The following is a 25,202-nucleotide window of genomic DNA, read 5'->3' on the forward strand; positions in this document are numbered from 1 at the left end:
CAAGATTATTGTGCTGCGGTGTCACAGTATTAGCCAGGCTTCCCCTATAATGTCCTGTCAGGTGTGGAACTGAAGGACACAGGACAGGTGAGGCCCTAGCACTGACACCCGCCCCACTGTCCCTGCCTGCTTACCACAGCTGCCCTAAACAGCAGCGGATAACTGGGCAACAGTCCCTAGCCTGAACAGGTACAAAACACGGACAAGACAAACAAACACAGTGAGGGAGAATTATCAAACTGCTGTAAAGCATATTTGGCTCAGTTGCCCCTAGTAACCAATCAGATTCCACCTTTCATTTTCCAAAGAGCCTGTGAGGAATGAAAAGTGGAATCAGGCTGTGATTGGGGCTGAGACTCCATCTCCAAACACCATTGTTCAGCTGACTGGCAGTGTCGGCCGCCAGTCAGTATAATAATATACCCAACACCTGAGCCGCTCAGCCACAGCAACATAAAAAAGGAGGCACAACAAGGCTGACCCGGTTTCCAGGGACGCTGTCGGCATTCACAGGGGGACGGGAGCCGGGCTCCTGAAAGTCCTTTATGTATACTAAGTAAAGACAGTGTCTGATTCCACACTGTATAAGCCAAAGCTGCTTCTTTAATGGTGATGTGGGACATTTTGGGAAAGCGATTGTTCACATTATACAAAATTCTGTCTGTTTGCTAAACTCTCGTGCAGCCTTGAATTCCATAGACAATAATGGACCAAACAGAAACCAAAGCCGGTCTCTTTTGATATTCTACTGACTGCAGATCTGGGCCTGTCCTCATACTGGGAGTTATCTTACAACAGCTGGAAAACCAGACATTCAATATCTGTGACTGACACCTCATGTAACCGCATCAGCTGCTTCCTGTGCCTGATCCTGCCGTCCATGGTGCTGAAATCTGGGAGTGACTCCTTGCTGAACCTTACCTCACGCCTGTGCTCGCTTCTCTCCTGGTCTTCTCCGCAGTAATAGTGTAACATTAAATTACATACAGTGACTCCTCAGCCCACCTAGGATGTTACACCTGCTGATTTGGGGCCATTTTTGGCAGTATGAATATCATTTTTTATCTCTGCATTTGTAGCTGTTGGTTGCAGGACAAGTCTCTTCCATGTTGCTGATGTGTATACCTATCATGTATTTCTGCTGCTAATATCTCAGTGATACTTGGTAGGATAAGTGGAGTAATGTAAATATTTTATAGGGTGGTCAATGTCTACTGTTTTATGCTTTGTCTACCTCTAGGAAGTCCAATGAGTGCACACAGTTCCTCTTAGATTTAGCTCTTGTGGATGTTACTGTAGTTTTCACCTCCATATTCTGTATGCATTGAAAAGTTCTACAGGTCTGAACAGTGACTAAATTGCAATTCTACAAGTATTACAGGGATATGTTCCGTCAAGATAAAGAAGTGATTTTGTTACATTATTGCTTTAATGTCCTCATCGTCATCATGCAGGGATACATATAGGAAAATCTTTATAAACCTGCCATATTATATCCAGCTTACGACAGCAACAGGCAAATGGACACTAATCTTTTTCCAGTCCTTTGAAGCTGAGTATTCTGACTCTTCATTGAAGAGCCCTGTACAAGTTCACAGCCCATAAGAATGAAGCCTCCTTTAATTGTCCTGCACTACCAGTGTATTGTGGTCCATACTGTGTCTTCACTCTTGTTACGTTTCCAGTTGTTGCCATTTTGACTCTTGGTTGAGCCTGACATCAGACATATCCCTGGATAGTGCCGCTGCCTCACCCATTGGATTATTTGTCTTGTTACTGTTGATCTAAGAACTCCCATCTCCAGTATGTAACCAGTTAGGAGTGGACGCTTACAGACCCTCACAAGCTACTGCACGTCAGAAGTATCAGCTGGATCAATGGGAAGCATTATAAAAAGTGACTACCATCAACCAATATACAGGTAGGGCGAGGAAGACCTGATATATGTTAGGATAGAAAATTCCCCTTATTGTTAAGGATTTGATGATTATATTTAGTGAAGCCATTACAATATGGCACTGACCTAAACACGTAGAGAGATTTCCATTCCTTAAAGCTTATGCAAGTAACACTGGTGCTATGCAAGTAACTCTTATTGTACCTCAGCCAATGAAGTACTGACATGAGCCTTAGTAGAAGAACACCCGCCCCCAGGATATATATATATATATATATATATATATATATATATATATATATATATACTGGCTGCCATCTTTGAATAGAGGAGATCTACTTTGACCATCAGGGTGATTGAGTCTTCTCTATGTGTACAAGATAATGACAGCATTTCCAATCACGTACCATCTGCTGACTTGTCTCCAATCCATTGTTAGGTTTTCTGATGTATTTCTTTATGTCACTGCGGTGACCGTGCGTCCAACATACCCCTCCTGGTCCTCTCTCCCTCTTTCCTCAGGAAGTCATTGTATACTTATAACTTTCCACAAGGAATTCTTATGCACTTTAATAATGTTCTACGATGTAGTCGATAATCTGTGTAACAGCAATGTCCTCCTCTTTTTCTATTTGTATTGGAATTGATGGAGGCGATTCTACCACAACGTTTCACCTGTTGATTTATATGTTACAATTCATTGCTACACATGAGGTAGAGCTGTGTCTATACTTAGTGTACCTGGGGAAGCTGTCACCATTACCAGCCCTGGCCTGCATACAGGTGTATAGAGGAAGTACACAGTCTCCCAGGTATCTTTAGTGTTAATAGGATTGTAGGGGAGGAGTGATGGATCCCCTCCCCCCGGGACCTCAGCCTATCATATAAACAACTGGAGAGTATGAGGTCATTGTGGCTACGTCTCAGATATATCCCCCAACACTCCCTCAGCTTCTCCCTTTCTTGCTGGAACCAGTAAGTATCCCTTATCTGGGGGCCCATTACTGTCAGTGGGGCCCCAATATGTCTCTCCTCTGCTCTGTGTCCTCCTCTTGTATCTGTCACTGTCCGTGTCTTTCTGTTTCACATGATTGAAGGATCTGGACTTTACCTTTGTGTTTTATACCTTACTGGCCATTACCTAGAACCCCTCTCTATGGTGGAAGCCTGATGTACTAACACTGCAGAAGACTCACTTTGCTGGGTCCTGAAGTATCGTGATAATCTATAGTGGTCTCCATGTTTATTCGATGTAATGCTGAAGCTATGTTATATACAGTGGACTGGGAGTTACTGGTGGATCCTCGCTGGCCCAGTGCACTATTGTCTCTTCGTGTCTCTGGAGATTGTTATATGTATAAGATGTATATCACTCATATGGATTGTTTCCATTAGTTTAGACTCTTGCAGGCCATCTTTCTTCTTCCCAGTATATTGTGTAATCCTTCCAGACTCTTCTATTTCCTGGTCGAGCTGAGGCACAGGGCGTTGTTATTGCTGTGCACTATTGTCAGCTTGTCTTTCCTTGTTTATCCTCTTTATTATCTTATTTTAAACAATAGACAAAATCCATTTTAGTTTTTTTAAGCCTATTGTAGTAAATCATCAGCTTCAAGCACCAAACCAAAAATGTGGCTGTAATTTTGAGGTTAAAAAATGGCTGTATTTTTAATATAATAACCGTAAACCGTAAGCAAATATTCATTTTCACTCAAAATTATTCGGATTTAGGTTTGTTTTTTTTAACTGTGTGAGAACGTAGTCTTAAAGGGGTACAGGTCCCGGTGCCATTTTGTGTTGATGGGTAATCTCATTTATTCAGCTGGGGCGGGCCGGCTCTCCTCATCATCTTGCTCTGTTCATCCCTCTCCTGCGAGGCATCTTCTATGTATTCAGGCCAGCGCTGATTCGTTTAGCCCGCTCACACCTCCTGCTGCTCCTCCGACCAATCCTTTGTATCCCTGCAGGTGCATGGGGTGAATAAAGTTCCTGTCTCTGCTCGCTATGCATTGTATACTTATAGTACAAGCCGCCATCCAGCCACTGGCTCAGGGATCACAGGGCAGCTCCTCCAAGAGGACGGGACATATGATGGCAGCTGAATTTATTTTTATGTAACACGTTATTAGGGAATACAGGATTATGGATGTAGTAATATTCACCGTTCTGAGGAATCGGGACTTGGGATGCCCCTGCACCACTGACTAGTTATTCAATGTTTACTTTACATTAGTGCATGGGGGGGAGGTCAGGACCTTTGGGGGTGTAGTGTAGTAAGCAGTTGTAGTATAGGCGGTATTTTACTATGAATGAGGAGTAGGGATTAGGAGGAGGGGTGGTAACATGGGTGGAATAATGAGATGAATTGCATCATGGGATGACATGGCTGTCCGTAAGTTTGGGGAGTGCACAGGAAGTGAGCTGTGAGCGGACACCGATAACGAGGGTCTCTGTGGTCCACCACACTTTTGGCGTAAAAGACCTATGTATGGAAGGTTAAGGGTCCTATTCCCCGGGCCGAGCAACGATGTAAACGAGCGCCGATCTGCTAGATCGGCACTCGTTTACTGGGCCTATTCCACTGCCCCGATGATCGTTTAGCGAGGGCTGCAGGGACATCCTTACCGATGTCCTTGCAGCATACATTACCTGCCAGGACTTCTCCTCCGCTTCGTCTTCCTCCCCGGATCCCGCGGCACAGCATCAGCTTCGGTGCGGCCTAACTGAGCTGTCAGACCGCTCAGCCAATCACTGGCCGCGGTGGTCCCAGCCAGTGATTGGCTGAGCAGTCTGACAGCTAAGTCAGGCCACTCCGGAGCTGCTGCTGCCCGAGGGAACCGGGGGAGGAAGATGGAGCGCAGGAGAAGTCCTGCCAGGTAATGTATGCTGCTTGAATCGTCGTTCGCCGCCGCACACCGCTATTCCACGTAGCGATGCGCGGGTGGCGAACGATGATTTTAGGTTTGAACCTAAATGAACGATCATCGGCTGATCGTTTTCTCTATTCTACCAAGCGATAATTATCGCTCCCGTGGAATAGGCCCTCTTAGAATTTGCAGCAGTAGTGAAGCGCTTCACTAGCATCGTCTGTCGGCCACCTTTGAACTCCTTTCCACTCCAGGTGCCTGGAAAAGCTGGATGCAGTCCTGAGAGAAGCCAACAGACGATCCTAGCGAAGCGCTTTGCTATTACTGTAAATTCTCTCGTCTTTAGTTCTAATTCTTCCATACATATGTCTTTCATACAGTAAGTGCGGTGTTTCTGGACCACAGAGACCCTCCTTACCGAGTTAGAACATCCTGTGTCTTTGGTGGCTTTTTGTCCGGTATGGCGCCACTGGAGTGTTACTAAAAAGTAGAGATGAGCGAGTAGTGAAATATTCGACTTTCGAGAATACGAATCAAATAGGCACTGATATTCGACTATTCGAACGAATATTCGATCCCAATATAGTCTATGGACAAAAAAATTTGCGCCACTTCGAAATCAAAATTCGACCACTTGGAGGTCACCAAGTCCCCCGTGAAACCTCCCTAAATGATGCCAACACCTCCAGAATGACACTGGGACATCAGGGGGAGCATGCCTGGGTGCACCCAACACCCCAAAATCGCTGTATAATGCTACTCTCCGCAGTTGTGAAGGAAAAATATTTGCGAACCCTTTACGAAAATTTATGGCAATGTTCACACATTTCGTTCATATTTCTTGCGCAGTGTTACATACATGATTCCAATGTGCGTCCGCAGAGCGTGTTATTCACGCGTATCACACGTCATGCTGTACGAACATTACTGGAACAGTATGTATGACGTGCCTTTTACTAGGCTACTGGCACAATATGTATCACGTGCCTTTTACTGGGCTACTGGCACAATATGTATAACGTGCTCTTAGTGGTGTTAAACAGGGACACTATAAGTCACTTGTACACACAGGGTACTGGAATGAATACACCTGCTGATGCTGCTGCTGCTGTTATATCATCTATTTCTTAGCACTGAGAAGCTTTGGATTCAGAGATGACTTTTTCGCTGTATTTTAGCCCTGACAAGGACTTTTGGGTTCTGTAGTAATCCCGCCTGACCAAAACACTACTACAATCTATCTCTCCCTGCTGCAAGATCTTTCTCTGACTAGTTCGAAAGTGCATCTACGGTTGAGAAGCGGGAGCCAAGTATTTAAGATTCGAGGTCATGTGGTTCAGCCAACCAATGAGGGTATACGCTGTTTTGGCGCTGCGTGCGTACTCCCAGGGTCCCTCACGGCCTCCCTGCATGGTCATTGGATTAAAAAAAGCGCCAACTGCGACGGGAGGGCTTTCAGATGTTTCCCGCGTATTTGACACACTACTCGATTGAATTCGAATCTTTCGAATACTGCAATATTCCATCGAATACCATCTCTATCAAATCATATTCGCTCATCTCTACTACAAAGTAAATGTACACTGCAACATCAGCCACGTTGTAGAGCTTGTGTACCTGCGTATGATGATGGGAGGTTACACCTGCCCCCTATTCTTCACATGGGAAAAGAAATATGAAGTATTGTGGAGCGGGAGGCATCAGTCATATTCTCCTCCCCGGACAGCCCTGTCAGATACCATGTAATGCTTCTTTTCCTCTGTGGTGGCACTCACTGATCACTTGCTGACAGGTCTCCCCACAGATAACAGCTGATTGATGGGGTCCCATTATTGTGATCAGCTTTTTGTCAATGATTTATCTGAAGTGAAGAACCTGCTCTATAATAGAGGCCAGGGCTGGTTTCCAAAGTCTATTCCCTACATAAACAGTGTCCGATAATAACACTGCGGCTGCCTGGAGTCACCACTAGGAAATGTATGCTGTTAGCTCCCCCTAGTGGCGGCTGCACACAACAGGAAATTTACAAGGAGATAAGAATAGTGTTGATAAGAGATGAATATTTGCACAACTGCAGCAGACAACATCCTAAAGTATAAAATCAAAGTGATAAACCTGCAAGAACCAATCAGTTATTGTTTATTACAGATGAGGAATACGATACATTGTAATATCGGAATTATCTAGCCTCAGTTTCATCAAGTAATGAAAGAGCCGTACGGAGGAACAGTCACCAAAGTATCATCAACCGAGATCATTGCTGGAGACAAGATGGCAACCGCTCCGTCTGCAAAGGTGAAGGAAACAAATCTGCTGATATAAGAACTCTATGTATTCTGCCAAGGTCCATGACCCATATAACTACATGTAAGATATGTATAGCTTATACCAGCTGTACATATATAATTATATACAGTATATACCCAGGTTATACCAGCTGTACATATATCATTATATACAGGAGATCCCCAGGTTATACCAGCTGTACATATATAATTATATACAGTATATACCCAGGTTATACCAGCTGTACATATATAATTATATACAGGAGATCCCCAGGTTATACCAGCTGTATTTTTATAATTATATACAGGAGATCCCCAGGTTATACCAGCTGTACATATATAGTTATATACAGTATATACCCAGGTTATACCAGCTGTACATATATAATTGTATAAAGGAAATCTCCAGGTTATACCAGCTGTACATATATAATTATATACAGTATATACCCAGGTTATACCAGCTGTACATATATAATTATATACAGGATACCCAGGTTATACCAGCTGTACATATATAATTATATACAGTATATACCCAGGTTATACCAGCTGTACATATATAATTATATACAGGAGATCCCCAGGTTATACCAGCTGTATTTATATAATTATATACAGGAGATCCCCAGGTTATACCAGCTGTACATATATAGTTATATACAGTATATACCCAGGTTATACCAGCTGTACATATATATTATATACAGGAGATCCACAGGTTATACCAGCTATACATATATAATTATATACAGGAGATCCCCAGGTTATACCAGCTATACATATATAATTATATATAGGAGATCCCCAGGTTATTCCAGCTGTACATATATAATTATATACAGGAGATCCCCAGGTTATACCAGCTGTCAGGGCCGGATTAAGGTTGGTGGAGGCCCCGGGCGACAATTACCCCTCAAATAAATAAATAAATAAAGTATACTGCAATCTATACAGATGGCTGCTTACTGTAGGCGACTTAGCACAGACCCCTCCTCACTCCTGGCTGTAGGAAGATGCCAGGCCCTGGAGACAGGAGCGGGGGGACTAAGTATCAGAGTGTATTCCCACATTGCGTTTGCATTAATAAGCACATTAATAAGCACTTTCTGTGCGCTGTTGCCCACTGTGTTAGGGCCCTTTTACATGGCCTGATATCCTGGGTAAGCAGCACCGTTCTGGTAGGGTTCGGACTGGTGGGGGCCCCTAAGTGGTGGAGGCCTCGGCGCACGTGCCCTTGGTGCCCTCCCTTTAATCCGGCCCTGCCAGCTGTACATATATAATTATATACAAGAGATCCCCAGGTTATACCAGCTGTACATATATTATATACAGTATATACCCAGGTTATACCAGCTGTACATATATAATTATATACAGGAGATCCCCAGGTTATACCAGCTAGAAGTATACACATTACATACTAGTTATTCCTGATGTTTTTTCCCCTTCTTAGGTCAAAGAGCCGTCTGCTTTAGAAACAGAAGACCAGATATTTATCAGCAACAAGAAACACAGGTAAGAAATGTGACAGCCAAACCTCAACTTCGGACAAAGCACGGCCCCACAGGTTACCATGGTCCTATTCACACGTCCATAACAGATCTGTGTGGCAGAGTGATCAGTGCCACAAAAAATACTGACCTGTCCTAGTGCGGACCTCAATAGAACTCTATGGGTTTGTCTGTAATTTGTGGACATTACAGATCTGTAACATCTGCGACATCATTTTGATCATTTCATCTTTTTTCACACTGCAAAAAATTTGGATGATCCAGACACATTATGAATGTATTTTTGTGGATTGTGGACCTGATATATTGCAGTGGGTACAGGGGGTGTTAGGGCTCGTTCACACAGAGCAAAAGCAGCTGAATTTCTGCGCTGAATCAGCGCTGAAATTTCAGCCGTTAAAATAGGTGCGGAGCTAATTTTCATTGTGTTGAATGGAAATTCTGCTCTGCAGTTCACACGGTGGAATTTCCGCACTGAACTAATCCGCTTTCCGCCAGAAGAATGAACATGTTCATTCTTCCGCTAGCGGAAGCCTATACAAATCAATGGGGCTCTGATTTTCTGTTTCAGCGCGGAATCAGCGCGGAATGCAAGCGTAATACAAGCGGAAATTACGCGCTGAATCAGCGCGGAAATGGGGAAAAAAGGGGGGGAGGAGGATTCTAGTATATATTCTGGTATAGTCTAGTTTGCTCGCCAAATACTCGCTGAATTTCAGCGCTGAATGCATGCGGATTCAGCGCGGATTCCTCGAGTATTCCGCGCTGAATTTGTCAAGAGCTGATTACGAGCTGAACACTTTCCTAGCGGAATACGCAGGGATTCTGCTTACATTCTGCTTATATTCTACTCGGAATTCAGCCTCAGTTGATTTCAGGCGGAAATATTTCCTCACGTAATCCGCCCCTTTTGCTCTGTGTGAACGTAGCCTTAGTTCCCCTGCTGGGTCAGCTGGTACGGTGGTGTGGTAGCTGAGTGGGTATAGGGTCACTTGGGCACTTGTCATGGTAGCCTGGAGTGGTGTAGGACCAACCCCAGATGGTTTGGTGTCCCGTCTGCCCGAAAGATTTAACCCAAGTGTAAATGTATATAATTGCGGTAGAGTCCAACACTTGAGAAAATGGAACAGTTTACTAGCAGGAGAAGTGTGGCAAAAATTTTGTTGTATTGTATTGCCCCCCAAAAGTTATAAAAATCCCCAATATACACTTATTACGGGAAATGCACAGAAATTGCTTTTTTCCCTGCACTTACTACTGCATCAAGGCTTCACTTCCTGGATAACATGGTGATGTCACTTCCTGGATAACATGGTGATGTCACTTCCTGGATAACATGGTGATGTCACTTCCTGGATAACACGGTGATGTCACTTCCTGGATAACACGGTGATGCCACTTCCTGGATAACATGGTGATGTCACTTCCTGGACAACATGGTGGTGTCATTTCCTGGATAACATGGTGATGTCACTTCCTGGATAACATGGTGATGTCAGTTCCTGGATATCATGGCGATGTCACTTCCTGGACAACATGGTGATGTCATTTCCTGGACAACATGGTGGTGTCATTTCCTGGATAACACGGTGATGTCACTTCCTGGATATCATGGCGATGTCACTTCCTGGAAAACATGGTGGTGTAATTTCCTGGATAACATGGTGATGTCACTTCCTGGATATCACGGTGGTGTCATTTCCTGAATAACATCGTGATGTCACTTCCTGGATAACACGGTGATGTCACTTCCTGGATAACACGGTGATGTCACTTCCTGGATAACATGGTGATGCCACTTCCTGGATAACATGGTGATGTCACTTCCTGGATATCATGGCGATGTCACTTCCTGGACAACATGGTGGTGTCATTTCCTGGATAACATGGTGATGTCACTTCCTGGATAACACGGTGATGTCACTTCCTGGATAACATGGTGATGTCACTTCCTGGATAACATGGTGATGTCAGTTCCTGGATATCATGGCGATGTCACTTCCTGGACAACATGGTGATGTCATTTCCTGGACAACATGGTGGTGTCATTTCCTGGATAACACGGTGATGTCACTTCCTGGATATCATGGCGATGTCACTTCCTGGATAACACGGTGATGTCACTTCCTGGATAACATGGTGATGCCACTTCCTGGATAACATGGTGATGTCACTTCCTGGACAACATGGTGGTGTCACTTCATGGATATCATGGCGATGTCACTTCCTGGACAACATGGTGGTATCATTTCCTGGATAACATGGTGGTATCATTTCCTGGATAACATGGTGATGTCAGTTCCTGGATATCATGGTGGTGTCATTTCCTGGATATCATGGTGGTGTCATTTCCTGGATAACATGGTGATGTCAGTTCCTGGATATCATGGTGGTGTCATTTCCTGGATATCATGGTGGTGTCATTTCCTGGATAACATGGTGGTGTCATTTCCTGGATAACATGGTGGTGTCATTTCCTGGATATCATGGTGGTGTCATTTCCTGGATAACACGGTGATGTCACTTCCTGGATAACATGGTGATGTCACTTCCTGGATAACATGGTGATGCCACTTCCTGGATAACATGGTGATGTCACTTCCTGGATATCATTGCGATGTCACTTCCTGGATAACATGGTGATGTCACTTCCTGGATATCATGGTGATGTCACTTCCTGGATATCATGGTGATGTCACTTTCTGGATAACATGGTGGTGTCATTTCCTGGACAACATGGTGGTGTCATTTCCTGGATAACATGGTGATGTCACTTCCTGGATAACATGGTGATGTCACTTCCTGGATAACATTGTGATGTCACCTCCTGGATAACATGGTGGTGTCACAATCTGACTCCCAGAGCTCCATCTGTGAAAGATGGAAGAGTCTGTCTGGATCCCAGAAACTCCCTCAGCTTTTATGTACACACACGGATTACAGGTCGCACATGAGGATCTCGCCTTTACTAGTAGTGTCACCATATTAGATTGACAGAATAAAATAAGAAACCTGACAGAAAATGGCGCCCAATGACTCAGCCAATGTCTTCTGTTACAGGATTATAGTGAAGTCGGAGTCGATGTTTCATTGCAAAGAAACTGGGATAAAGTTTGAGGTGGAGATCGAAACGAGTATTGAGTATTCAGTGAAGTACGGGGATGAGTGCATGACGCTGATCCAGGACAATGGATATGAATTACTGGGCCCCATATTCAATGTACAAGTCCTATCAGGCCGGGTGTCAGCCGTCTACCTACCACATTACGTCTGTCTAGAAGGTGAGTTACCAAATGCTCCTTGCACTACCAGTATATATCATATACGTTACGTGAAAGAGGAGATACTATTGCTGAAATGTAATGGCTTTTATTCCCAGTAATCCCTGCTTGTTCAGGGTGTGTATAGAACTTAAAAGGCTTATCAGAGAGTTTTCCTGTATGTGTCCTGGCTGCAATAATCCCTCACTGAGAGATGTCAGAAATCACTGCCCCTAAATCCTTCTCTTCTAAAGTCTTTATTAACACAGAACTGCCCATATGATACGCAGATATATTACGGACACGTCCAGGAATAACAACCCTATTGCACAGAACAGACAGTCCTTACCTACACAACCTTCTCCTATGTCACTAATGCACGTGCACATATACACGACCCAGAAAAGACCCTTGTGGCCTCGTAGCACCAGGTCCCACTCCCGGACCCCCGCCAGATGTCTTCTCTCTATACAGGTGTGCAAGTGTATTTTCAGGAAGATAATAATAATATAGTATATATTATATTAATATAGAATATATTTATTATGTTGTTATTTTTTTCTGTGAATAATCCTTCCAGCATTACAAATAAGCTACAAAGTTGCAGATGTAAACAAGTCCCTGGCTGACTGTATCTGCAACGTTAAAGCTTCTTTGTAATGCTGGGAGGATTAATCACAGTGAGTTCATCAGCAACTTGACCCTTAGAATAGCCGTCCCAGCATTAGAAAGAAGCTACAATGTTGCAGATAAAGCCTGACAGAGACTTGTTTACATCAGCCATTTAGAAGGGAGGAGGGGGAGACCGAGAGAAAAGCTCACACACAGATTTTTGTGTCTTAAGCAGAAAGCAGCAGCTCAGAACTGGGGGAAAGAGACTGAATAGATAATAACTAGTATGGAAGGAATTGTTAGTCTCACCATGGGGTGAGTAAGTTGTGTCTCTGATATCGGGCTCACATGTTCTGATAAAACTTCTGATGTGCATTGATCTGTAATACGTGTATTTGCTGTTGTCTCATTTATATCCTCAGGTTTTAAAGGGGACGAATCACTCATTAAATTTGGTCACTTCAAAGATGGAAAACTCACCCTGAAAACCCCAGATGACATTGATGGTTCTTATCTCAAACTGAAGGATCCCGATTTTTCCTGGGTTGCGGCTGTTGGAGAACCTTTCCTCTCCTTCTGGAAAAGGAAGAAGCATTACCCATATAATGGGCAAGTTCTCTTATATGCCCGGGTGGCCGGAAAGGAAACCTCTGCAGAGTTCAGAATTCACCTCTACCTTATTCCCGATGGCATCCCTTATGTAGAGGTAACTCTTGTGGGATCATAATTAGTGATGAGCGGACCCGGACTGCTAAATACGGGTCCATGCCCAAACCCACGACAGTGACGAGACTGTCCAGGAACAGGTTTGTGTTTTGGTCTATAAAGTTTGTTGAAAGGCTGTTGTCTAGAGACCAACAATAGTTTTGTTTCTTTTTCCTGGGTTCAATTCCCCTAATGGAAAGGAAATGTAGTTATGTATTTTTTCTTATCATTGTATCATTTTCAAAAGTGCAAAGAAATTCCCAATCAGGTCCAAATTAGTTTTAAAATCCAGTTTCTCCATGATTAGCGATAAAATAAAAAACCACATTTCATTTCCATTAGGGGGGTCGAACTCAGGGAAAAAAAACAGTCATTGGATTTTACTTGCCTTTAGATCACAGCTCCAACACAACTGTATCTAATTACAGATTAGTCTTCTGTAGGCAGTTTATGACTCAAATAAACACTCAAAGACACTGTCTGACTAAGGCTACTATTACACGGAATGATACTCGGCCGAATCGGGCCGATTCAGCCGATTATCGCTCAGTGCAATAAATCCAACGATCAGCCGATGACAGCGATTATCGGCTGATTGTTGATATAGGTTAGAACCTATTTTTGTCGGGCGCCGACCACGCATCGCCATGTGTAATAGCGGTGTGCGGCCGGCAACTAACGATATACATTACCTATCTACGTTCCAGGGCTGCTCCTGCCGTCCACTTCTCCCCGGGTCCCGTGCGCTCTAGTTTCAGAGCGGCCTGTCAGCTGACAGGCCACTCAGCCAATCACAGGCCGTGGCGGTCCCGGCCTGGGATTGGCTGAGTGGCCTGTCAGCTGACAGGTCGCTCAGACTCTAGAGCGCACAGGATCCGGGGAGAAGCGGACGGCAGGAGCAGCCCTGGAATGTGCTTAAAAGTATATAGTTTAAGCAAGGGCTGCAAGGGCAGCCCTTGTTAAACGATCATCGGGCCGTGTAATAGGCCCAGTAAACGAGCGGCGATCTAGCAGATCCGTGCTCGTTTACAGGTATTATCGGGCCCCCATCGGCCTGTGTAATACCACCCTAAGTGAGAAAGCAGGAGGCCGGGCAGCAGGGATTATTCATGTATGAGAGGGAGGAGGAAGCAGTGGTAAGGTGGCCAGAGTGCAGCACAAACGCTGAGCCACAACTCCTCTTTGACTCTTCATTAGAGTAGGAGACCCGAGAATGCAAGTAATTCACTCCACAGACAAATCACTAGGGGACTGCCAGCTACAGCGCACTGCCAGCACCTCAGGTAGGGTCCACGTGCTAATAGATTCCCTTTAAGAACCTGCACCCCTGTTGAGGAGGAAGCCATTAATTCTACAGGCAGGCTTCTCTTTCAAGCCATTCCACAGCAGGAATAAATGTCCACATAGTATGTTTTTGTTTTTACAACATTTTAGGGGTCTTATGGGAAAGATATAAAATACTGATGGAGCCTCTCACCACCTACAGCTCCTTTCCCTCAGTCACTTGCTCGTTGCAGTCTAATTCCTTTGGTCACTTGTGGCCGAGCACACTATCTGCCAGCAGGCAGGGACCGAGGCTGTGGGTAAATCAGGGCCCCTGACAGTACATTTGTATGGTGTCTCCTCAATGAGGAACTGGTATAGACAAGTTCTGTGGGACTTTTGCTTGTTTATTACTTATAACCTTAAGCGTGTCCATGCTGGCTGTGGATAGGTGGATCTGTTTGTCTGTGGAGAGGCCCTCTGCAGTGTTAAAGAGGATGTACCATCAGGTCCGTTTCTCGATCCGCGGCCCGGTTCCCGTGTACGGCGCCGTTCTATCCACGGGATACCGGGCTGGTTCTCAAGCACTGGAGGTGGGTCGGCCCGCCCCCAGTGGGAGGGAATTCCCTCCCCTCTATGACGCGGCTCCATTGATTCTAACAGAGCCGCGTCTCTTGCTGCAGGACAGGACATCAACTCCAAGGCATAAAGGGCAAGATATGACTAGCTTCCAAATGAACAACTCTAAAATTGAGCGAGGAGGAACCATCACTCAGTTCCAGGAAATGTGTGCACACACTGATCCAACTGTAAAGGTTCAATCTCTGCCTTCTGCGAATACAGGCCATATCAGGGACCCTGAGCCCTGGCTCTCAGATGGGAACTGTGTCATTAGCGCCTCTACCAGCGTGCGCTTGTATTCCCTGAATCTTCCAATTTGTTTGGATTTTTTAAGGTTAATATCTTCAAGTTTAGTTTTGGTATTACTATTTTAACTACTTTTTCTGCCCCAGTTGTTACCTATTCACATCCCAGTTGTCACTTATTCCTACCCCAGTTGTTATCTATCCCTACCCCAGTTGTTACCTATCCCTACCCCAGTTGTTACCTATCCTTACCCCAGTTGTTACCTATCCTTACCCCAGTTGTTACCTATCCTTACCCCAGTTGTTACCTATCCTTACCCCAGTTGTTACCTATCCTTACCTAAGTTGTAACCCATCCTTACCTAAGTTGTTAACTATCCATATCCCTGTTGTTACTGACTTTTCAGCCCTCTACCTCTTCCTGGCAGCACAATGTGCAAACCCCTGGTGTCTTGTCATCAGCACAAAATATCCCATGGCAGGGAGCTCCTCTAACTTTAGTTTGCCCCAGGCGTGGTGGCCTGTACCAACTGACCAACTGGTTATAGGCCACAGGGTGGCTGGAGCTAGGCGTCTACCACCTCTTCCTCCACACTCATGGGCTTCAAGCAACTCTGTACCCACAATCTGACCCCCCAAAACCGCTTGTACCTTTGGATAGCAGCTTTTAATCCAAAATCTGCCCTGCAGTCCGTTCGGCAGGTGATGTAGTTATTGTCCTAAAAAACAACTTTTAATTTGGCAGCCCTGTGTCAAACTGCCGTGTCCTAGATTGTGTATGCATTAGGCTGGCACACCCTCTCTGTCCCTCCTCCCCACCCTCCTCATTTTTAAGAATGCCCCGGGCAGATTGTCTCCTATTCATCAGCTGTGTCAGCACAGCACATGGGCTGGATAGTTAAGACACCTGTGCAGTGTTCAGACAGGAGAAAATGTTCTAGGGGCATTCCTTATGGTGAAGAGGGTGGGGAGGAGGGACGGAGGGGTGGTGGAAAGTTAGGGCACAGATATTCTAAGCCATGGCCATTGGACACAGGGCTGCCAGTTTAAAAGTTGTTTTTTAGGACAATAACTGCATCACCTGCCGAACGGAAACCAGGACAGATCTTGGATTAAAAGCAGCTATCCGAAGGTAGAAGTGGTTTGAGGGGACAGATTGTGGGTGCAGAGTCGCTTTCAGTCCCTGTGGGGTCATCACCCCACCACATTGTCTGCCTCCTCACCGCTGCCCTCCTAGCCTCCAGGAAGAGGAGGAGGAGAGTGGTAGGTTTTAATTTTACTGGTTGTAAGTTTGTAAAACTTACAATAAATATGAAGAAATGATCCCTGAAACCTCATTTGGCAATTTCCTTCCCCGGGCTGTAAAGGCTGTAGACACCTTTTGGTGTGTGAGCTTTTTTTTTCTCTATCCTTGTGCACAGTCTATATGATTTTGTAAAGGGTCTTTTACACAGTCCCGGTTGCTGGAAATAATCCTTCAGGTCTTATTAAGCCCATATAAAACCGACAGTGATCAGCCGAGAGGCAAAAAGATGCTAGATCCTTGGCTGATCTCATCTTTTGTGTGGGCTTTAAAAATTCTGGGATGTGTGTGTATGTATGTATGTATGTATATATATATACACATATTGTGGAGATCTTTAGTAGGGGTAGCGAGAATGAAGCAGTCCTTAACATACAAATTCCAACTTGACTTTATTCTGGTGTATAAAGCTTTAGACAAAACAAACGTAGCAGCACTGTGCAAAAACAGGATACAAAATAAAGTCCTGCCCAGCTGGGCTCTAACTAAACAGAGGTCTCACCTTAATCAACCAAACAGAAAAAGACAACAGCGGTGTCTGAACAGGTCAGAGCTTCAAGGCTCTCAGCCATATTCAGCCCTCTGAGCTGGCTTTTATGAGCTGGAGCGATTAGCTCCTGCTTACACATGTGCGTAAGGTGTACTGGAGTGGGGAGGGAATGGCAGGTCCCACTACCAAACCTACCTGCCATTCCAATAAAATCCAGGCCCGGAAATACTACACAGGGACGGGAGAGCCAGATGCCAGATCACACAGCAGCACGGATGTATGTATGTACTGCTTGTGCAATCTAATATATACATGTAGTGTCCCACCACGGGTGCTGTTTAGAGCACCTGAGAAAGTTACTTGTTCAGGTTAACAAAGCGGGAGATGTAGTACCTTATTTTCCTCAATAGGTGTCACCACTGTTTTTCTGTCTCTTATGCACAGCTGAAGTCAAGAGTTAACTGTTTTATATCACCTGCTATATGCTGACCAGTCACAGGTGCTCCTTTTTTTCTATCCTATCCTTCTCTCTCACCCACACTCAGCCCCACCACTCACAGAAGGGTTTAGATTTACCCCTGTAGGAGGAGTTAACCTGGTGGAGTAAGTGGTTCAGTTCATACTTAGTTTCCAGAGAGAGAGAGAGTACACAAACAGACCTAGTTCCTGTAGAAGTTAGGCCAGGGCCTGGCTTTGGCCAGGACCCCTGAAAGGGAAAAGAAATCACAAACAAGAGACTTCCTTTTATGCAAGCAACTACTTTTACTATGCAGTGCTAAGTTCACATTAGGGGAGAGAAGCCACATAGGATAACCCTAGCCCACGCCAGGAAACCTTCTAAAATGTGCAAGGCAGTCTCCTGACACTATAGGACAAAGCTACCAGGGAAAATGTCTACGTATCCTACTGCGCAGAGCAGGACGACTGGGAAGTCTCAGGAACCTGCTACACCCAGATAACCGATGACTGGGGCTCGTGCTACCCTAGCAGGACGAGTAACTCGCAACTGGAGGGCAGAAGGCGGTCAGACTGTAGTCTACACGTGAATACGAGTATCACATCTCTTCTTTTCTACACTGCTGTTTTGGCACAGCACATAAACTACATTGGGCAGGGCTCCTCTTGCAACTCCTCTCCTCTTCCTCCTCTTTGCAAAGCACCTACTCCTACAAAGCACCTACTCTACCTTATTGTCAGCAACTATGTTCCAGTGTCAAGATTTGCACTAACTGTTTTAAGTGTACTGTTTACCTCAAGCCTTGTTCAATAAAGTGTTTTTCTCTACTAAAAGCACAGGACTCCATCCTGTCTATCTGCACTTGCATCCACGCACACCACTGTTTTCCTTGGGTTATTTTTCCCCTTTCTGTGGGGCGTGTTATCGACATCCTAGGTGGGTCTACTACCACTCCAGGTTGCTGTGACAAGAGCCCAAGGGACCCTCAACAATCCTGAAGGTTACCGACCATTGGGGATAGCCAAAACTGGTATCAACATCTCACCTGTATATACCTTCACCCTTGACACTAGAGTCACCACAGAACTGGAAGAGTACCACATACATATCCCAGACCCCTGTATATACGTATCTGTGCTGTCAGTTTTCATGATCGCAAGAACAACACAAGGATGTGCAGCCCAGACGCTGGATTACATGGGCTGTGTAAAAGCACTACAAATAAGCGCAAATCTCACTGATCGGCACTCATTTGCTGCTGTTACTCCCCTAGCAAAATTAATGCTGCAGGTTTTCATTACCCCCCTTCCCTCCAGGACATGTAATGCTGCAGGTTATTACTCCCCCTAGGACGCATGATGCTGCAGGTTATTACTCCCCCCTAGGACATGTAATGCTGCAGGTTATTACTCCCCCTAGGACATATGATGTTGCAGGTTATTACTCCCCCTAGAACACATGATGCTGCAGTCAGACTTTAGTTTAAACATGAGTACGAGCATCACTTCACAGATTTCCACTATAGTTTAGGCAGAGTACAAGGGCTACGCTGGGCAAGGGCTCCTCTGGCAAACTCCTCTCCTCTCTACCTCCACAAAGCACTTCCAACTACTTCTACTGAAGCCTCTACTCTTCTCCAACACCCACATCTAAAGGCTGTCAGTTAGCACTTGAGTCTGTGTCAAGATTTAACTGTCTGCAGAGCGTGTACTGTTAACCTGCCAAAGTTCTCCAGTAAATTGTTATATTTTTACATTCAAACGCACAGGACTCTGTCTGCCTCTGTTCCCACCTGCACCTATACACACACCACCACACACCTTGGGTTATTTTTCCTCTTCTCTGTGGGTGGCGGTACCGACATCCCGGGTGGGTCAGTGGCCACTCCAGGTTGCCATGACAAAAGCCGAATGGATCTGCAACAAACTCGGAAGGTTACCGACCATTTGGGGCCATAAACCATATACAAACAGGTACCAACATCACACCTGTGTGCTGGACTAGCACTGGCATCATGACAAGTAACATCATTAACACAACACGGCCAAGTCCACCTTAGTAGGAGTCATTGACCACCATGTTTTGGGCCCAGACAGTTTTATATCCATTTACAAACTAATGTTTCTAAACCCATCAACCTTAATTTTCTCATCAGGAATCTTCGAGGGATGGGGGCAAACACTGGACCATATCTACAGTAAGCCCGTTCAATACATTACAGGACATTTCAGCACCCCTAATATGAGAGCAGGGTAACAACCAGTATGGTGATATCACTGCCCCTTTTCCATACATACAGTACCTCAGATACTGTTCCAGATTCGGATTGTGTTAGGTGATTGGAAAGGGATCCAACTATTCATCTACCTCATCTCTGGCTTCATGACTTGTCTTTCTTTCATTTCTTTTTACCAGAATCTTACTGAGCTGAAGGAACGAGAAGGGTTTCAGAAGATTAGTAAGCGGCAAGTAACTAAGAAGGTGTACGCTGGAAGAAACTACATCATCACTGGAGAGCCGGATGCAGATATAGACAATGAGGTAACAATATCAATGTAAATTTGCGAGGTTCTTTTTGTGGGACAAGAGATTTATTAATAGCATACTTTTTGAGGTCCTACTAAGAGGATTCCTATAGACTATGGGAAAATGGAACCACCATCTCCTCAGAAAGACTGCATTCCCGGCCAGATAGTCCATCACATTTCAGTGGATTGTTTGGGGAATCTCCAAAGTGTTTGCCTCGGGGGGGGGGGATTAGTTATTATTCCATATTAAAAAAAAAGTTTGTATCCATAGAAAATTTAGATTAATAATAATAATAATAGTTATTATCATTATATATTTGTTTCCCCTAAATAATGTTATAGTGGGGGAATGCTTAAGCCGGAGAACCCCCTGATTTCCCCCTGTGTTATGATTTAAACAACACTCTAGTTTATTCTTATTGTTCGTATCTAGAAATATGATTTCCCTTACGTCCTAAGCAGCAGCACGAATGGCGAAGATTCTATCTCCCTGCAATGATAGGACAGATGGTAACAAGCAATTAAAGACTTAATTGAACCCTGCCTATAAGAACCTGGCCTAACCTAGGCTCCTTGTGTTTTTTTTCTGTCCTTCTGTGGGACAGGTGGTAGGAGAGGGAAGCAGGCTCAGGCCTATGTTTGTGTTTTGCTTTCCTTTCCAATGATTCTTCCTTTCCACATGGTCGTGTGGAGAGGGGGAGTTTATACAATGATGTTTTTCCTGCTCTGCTGTATCAGAGAGGAGATTATTTTTTTAGTAGAGCTATCACTCAGCTTCTCTGCTGTATGAAGCCGCCGTGTGAGGGAAGCCATGAAGCTGCTGCAGTAAGTATCATGGTGCTGCCAGATCTGTGTCCTCACCTGGGCGGCCGCTGCTGCAGTAAGTATCATGGTGCTGCCGGATCTGTGTCCTCACCTGGGCGGCCGCTGCAGTAAGTATCATGGTGCTGCCAGATCTGTGTCCTCACCTGGGCGGCTGCTGCTGTAAGTATCATGGTGCTGCCAGATCTGTGTCCTCACCTGGGCGGCTGCTGCAGTAAGTATCATGGTGCTGCCAGATCTGTGTCCTCACCTGGGCGGCTGCTGCAGTAAGTATCATGGCGCTGCCAGATCTGTGTCCTCACCTGGGCGGCCGCTGCTGCAGTAAGTATCATGGTGCTGCCAGATCTGTGTCCTCACCTGGGCGGCTGCTGCAGTAAGTATCATGGTGCTGCCAGATCTGTGTCCTCACCTGGGCGGCTGCTGCAGTAAGTATCATGGTGCTGCCAGATCTGTGTCCTCACCTGGGCGGCTGCTGCTGTAAGTATCATGGTGCTGCCAGATCTGTGTCCTCACCTGGGCGGCTGCTGCCAGATCTGTGTCCTCACCTGGGCGGCCGCTGATGTTTCTTGATACTTCAGCAAGGTAACAAGGTAAGATACTATATGCTGCTTTTTCTTTTTGAGCTGGAAGCCTGGCCTGTGTGTCAGGAGGATTATCTAGTCATATTGTGTATGTATGTATGTATATATATATATATATATATATATATATATATATATATATATGTTGTATGAGGCTTTTACACCTCAAATGTTTTGTTTCAATATCTTTCACTTTTTTACATTGGTTGTGCACGTCCTGTTAGACTGCTTCACTATGTGAGTGACCTATGTAGCTATAGTGTGTATATATGACACCGCTTTAGAGCTGCTAGTTGGGTATTTAGTACACCTGCTGTCATTATTTTCTCCAGTACTGCTACAATGAAGCTATAAAAACTGTGTGTGTCTGTGTGAACACAGCCCTAACGCTGCTAATTGTGCACACCTGTCGCCTCATTACTTTCTATAGTACTACCATCAGATGGTGCAGTGAAGCTATAAAACTGTGTGTGAACACAGCCGTAGAATTGTAGTTGTGTACTGTGTATACCTGCTCTCTGATTACTTTTCATGTGAAAATCAAAACTCGCATGTAAAAATTGCACCAAAGACGCACCGTTAAAAATGCAGCGATACGGTACGTGTGAAGCTACCCTTAGAGTTATTGTGTAGTAGTAGATACACCTCCTGTCTAATAACTTTCACTAATACTGCTAACAGATGATGCAGTGACCCTATGGAGCTTCTGTGTGCTACCATTTAAGAATGCAGTGAAACTACTGTGTGTGAACACGGCCTTAGAATTGTTAGTTGTATACTATGTACACCTGCTGTCTATTTACTTTCACTATACTGCTATTAGATTATACAGTGATCATGTGGAGCTTCTGTGTACTGCCATTTAAGAATGCAGTGAAGCTGTGAAGCTACTGTGTGTGAACACTGCCTTAGAATTGTAGTGTATTGTGTACACTTGCTGTCTGATTTCTTTTACTATACTGCTATCAGATGATGCAGTGTCCTATGAAGCTACTGTGTGTGTGAACACAGCCTTGGAGTCTGAAGTTGTGTACTGTGTAACACCTGCTGTCTCATTACTTCAGCTAATACTGCTATCAGATTATGCAGTAGACATATAAGACTACTGTGTGTGAGCACATGCTTAGAGCTGCTGGATGTGTACTGGATACACCTGCTATCTGATTGCTTTCACTATACTGCTATCAGATGGTGCAGTGATTCTATGAAGCCTTTGTGCGCTGCTCCAGTGCTGCTATTTAAGAATGCAGTAAAGCTGTGTGTGAATACGGCCTTAGGATTATAGATGTGTACATCTGTGTACTGTCTGGTTAATTTAGTACTGCTATCAGATGATGCAGTGACCTATGAAACTACATGCTTAGAGCTGCTCTATGTGTACTGTGCACACCTGCGGTCTAGTTACACTCTAATACTGTGCACACCTGCTGTCCAGTTACACTCTAATACTGTGCACACCTGCTGTCCAGTTACACTCTAATACTGTGCACACCTGCTGTCCAGTTACACTCTAATACTGTGCACACCTGCTGTCCAGTTACACTCTAATACTGTGCACACCTGCTGTCCAGTTACACTCTAATACTGTGCACACCTGCTATCTAATTACTCTCTGTAATACTGTGCACACCTGCTGTCCAGTTACACTCTAATACTGTGCACACCTGCTGTCTAGTTACACTCTAATACTGTGCACACCTGCTGTCTAGTTACTCTCTGTAATACTGTGCACACCTGCTATCTAATTACTCTCTGTAATACTGTGCACACCTGCTGTCTAGTTACACTCTAATACTGTGCACACCTGCTGTCTAGTTACACTCTAATACTGTGCACACCTGCTGTCTAGTTACTCTCTGTAATACTGTGCACACCTGCTATCTAATTACTCTCTGTAATACTGTGCACACCTGCTATCTAATTACTCTCTGTAATACTGTGCACACCTGCTATCTAATTACTCTCTGTAATACTGTGCACACCTGCTATCTAATTACTCTCTGTAATACTGTGCACATCTGCTATCTAATTACTCTCTGTAATACTGTGCACACCTGCTGTCTAGTTACTCTCCGTAATACTGCTATCAGATGATGCAGTGACCCTATGGAGTTTCTGTGTGCCACTTCAGTACTGCTACTTAAGGACGCAGTAAAGCTATGAAGCTGCTATGTGTGAACACTGCCTTAGAATTACTGGCACTCTGCACTAGTCTATTAGTCGGCCGATAAGTCTGGCACAATTTCCATCCTTGGATGTAGCAGGATTCTGCTGACAGAACTTCTGGAGGGGAGAAAGCTTTGGAAAAGCTCAAGTCACTTGGCGTTACAGATCCTGCAAGATTCCACTTTCAGGTGGAAGTTAATTCATTTGTGGATTGCAACTTGTTCTCAGAAGAGAGAATGACTGCTTAATATTTTACATCCGAATGATCATCTACAGGCTGAACTGGATGGAGTCATAGGTCATGGCTCCTTCAGATGAACAAAAATCTTGTTCATAGTTTTTTTTCTTAGTTATTTAAAAAAAAAAAAAAAAAAGTCTATTACTATAGTTGAGCAGTATAGTTGGCTGCCCGATCCCCACCGTTTGGAGACAGGTCCTTCGATGAAAGGAGGCAGATGTTCACTCCAATATAAAGAGAGTTGGATCTGTATTGGACATTCTCATGAAAGTCCTTTTTTCTTATGATCAGGTCCATTATCTGCCCCAGTCTAAAAAAAACAAAAAAAAAACTTCTACTTTGGTCCACATTCCGTAAAGGTAAAGTAAAGAATCCTGCACAAGAAGGACCAGACGTCTCGGAGGCCTTGGGGATGGGGACAAGAACTTGTGACTACGTCTTTTCTGACAATTTTCTTCCATAATGAGAGAGGTCTGTACCTGTGTTATATGAATTTCACAATCTGAGGAAGCTGCTGTATGTGGGATCTATGATCTGTAGAAGAAGGATGTTATCTGACCATGTATACCTGCATATCCCTGTCTGCAGCCGCCTCTGAGGAAGCTGCTGTACGGGGGACCTATGCTCTGTAGGTCCCTCCTAGAAGGACATTACCTGGCCATGTATAGCTGCATATACCTGTATGGAGGATATATGATCACCTGACCATGTATACCTGCATGTACCTGTACCAGGCAAAGCTGCATATTCCTTTACATCAAGACGTTTGTACGAGGCAAGTGGCATCCTCTTCAATTTACAGCCCTTCTGTTTGGAATCATCTCGGCTCCATCTACAGTCACCAAGCTGATGTCTATTGTTCTCTGACTGAGAAAATTGAAGCTCATCATTGTTTCTGTCATGGGACCATTCCTAGGGAGGAGAATAGATCCCCAGTCTGTGACTCTCTCTTCCTCCAGAGAGATTACAGAAGTTGACACAAGTCGGGGTTCTCGGCACTCCCCAGTTGCTGTCACTTCATCTGATACCCTTGGGTCTTATGTCTACACTGGAAATAACACCCAGAGACAAGGATAGCTTTCCCTGCTCAATGGCGGCAGTCTCCCAATGAAGTGGGTAGAGAAAACCATTGATGTATCAAGCAGTGGGCGCTTGTATACAGGAGCAACGGGCAAAGGAGCCTTAATCCCCATCAGAGATGTTACTGGCATCCAACATATGATGGGAATACTAGTCCACTCCAGCACACCAATCTATGGGAAGCTATCAGTATAAGATCAAACCGCATCTAGGATGGCGCATACCGATCTTTATTGGGGCACTAAATCAGTAGCATTACTACTGG

The 25,202-nt window shown here is 44.7% G+C and overlaps 1 protein-coding gene across 3 annotated transcripts in view; it reads left to right on the forward strand.

Annotated features, from left to right (window-relative positions):
- The first annotated feature begins 2,802 nt into the window (after window positions 1–2,802).
- Window positions 2,803–25,202, forward strand: part of LOC138800537 (NACHT, LRR and PYD domains-containing protein 1b allele 2-like) — a 28,683-nt gene continuing 6,283 nt past the window's right edge. For all 3 annotated transcript variants that reach the window (XM_069982286.1, XM_069982287.1, XM_069982288.1), the window contains exons 1-6: window positions 2,803–2,872; window positions 6,913–7,059; window positions 8,509–8,570; window positions 11,627–11,847; window positions 12,861–13,144; window positions 19,938–20,063. In XM_069982286.1, coding sequence (XP_069838387.1) covers window positions 6,970–7,059; window positions 8,509–8,570; window positions 11,627–11,847; window positions 12,861–13,144; window positions 19,938–20,063 — 783 coding nt within the window. In that variant the 5' untranslated portion in view covers window positions 2,803–2,872; window positions 6,913–6,969. The remainder of the gene's footprint in view (window positions 2,873–6,912; window positions 7,060–8,508; window positions 8,571–11,626; window positions 11,848–12,860; window positions 13,145–19,937; window positions 20,064–25,202) is intronic.

The sequence above is a fragment of the Dendropsophus ebraccatus genome, chromosome 9 (genome assembly GCF_027789765.1).
Source record: "Dendropsophus ebraccatus isolate aDenEbr1 chromosome 9, aDenEbr1.pat, whole genome shotgun sequence".
In the NCBI taxonomy this organism is placed as follows: domain Eukaryota; kingdom Metazoa; phylum Chordata; class Amphibia; order Anura; family Hylidae; genus Dendropsophus; species Dendropsophus ebraccatus.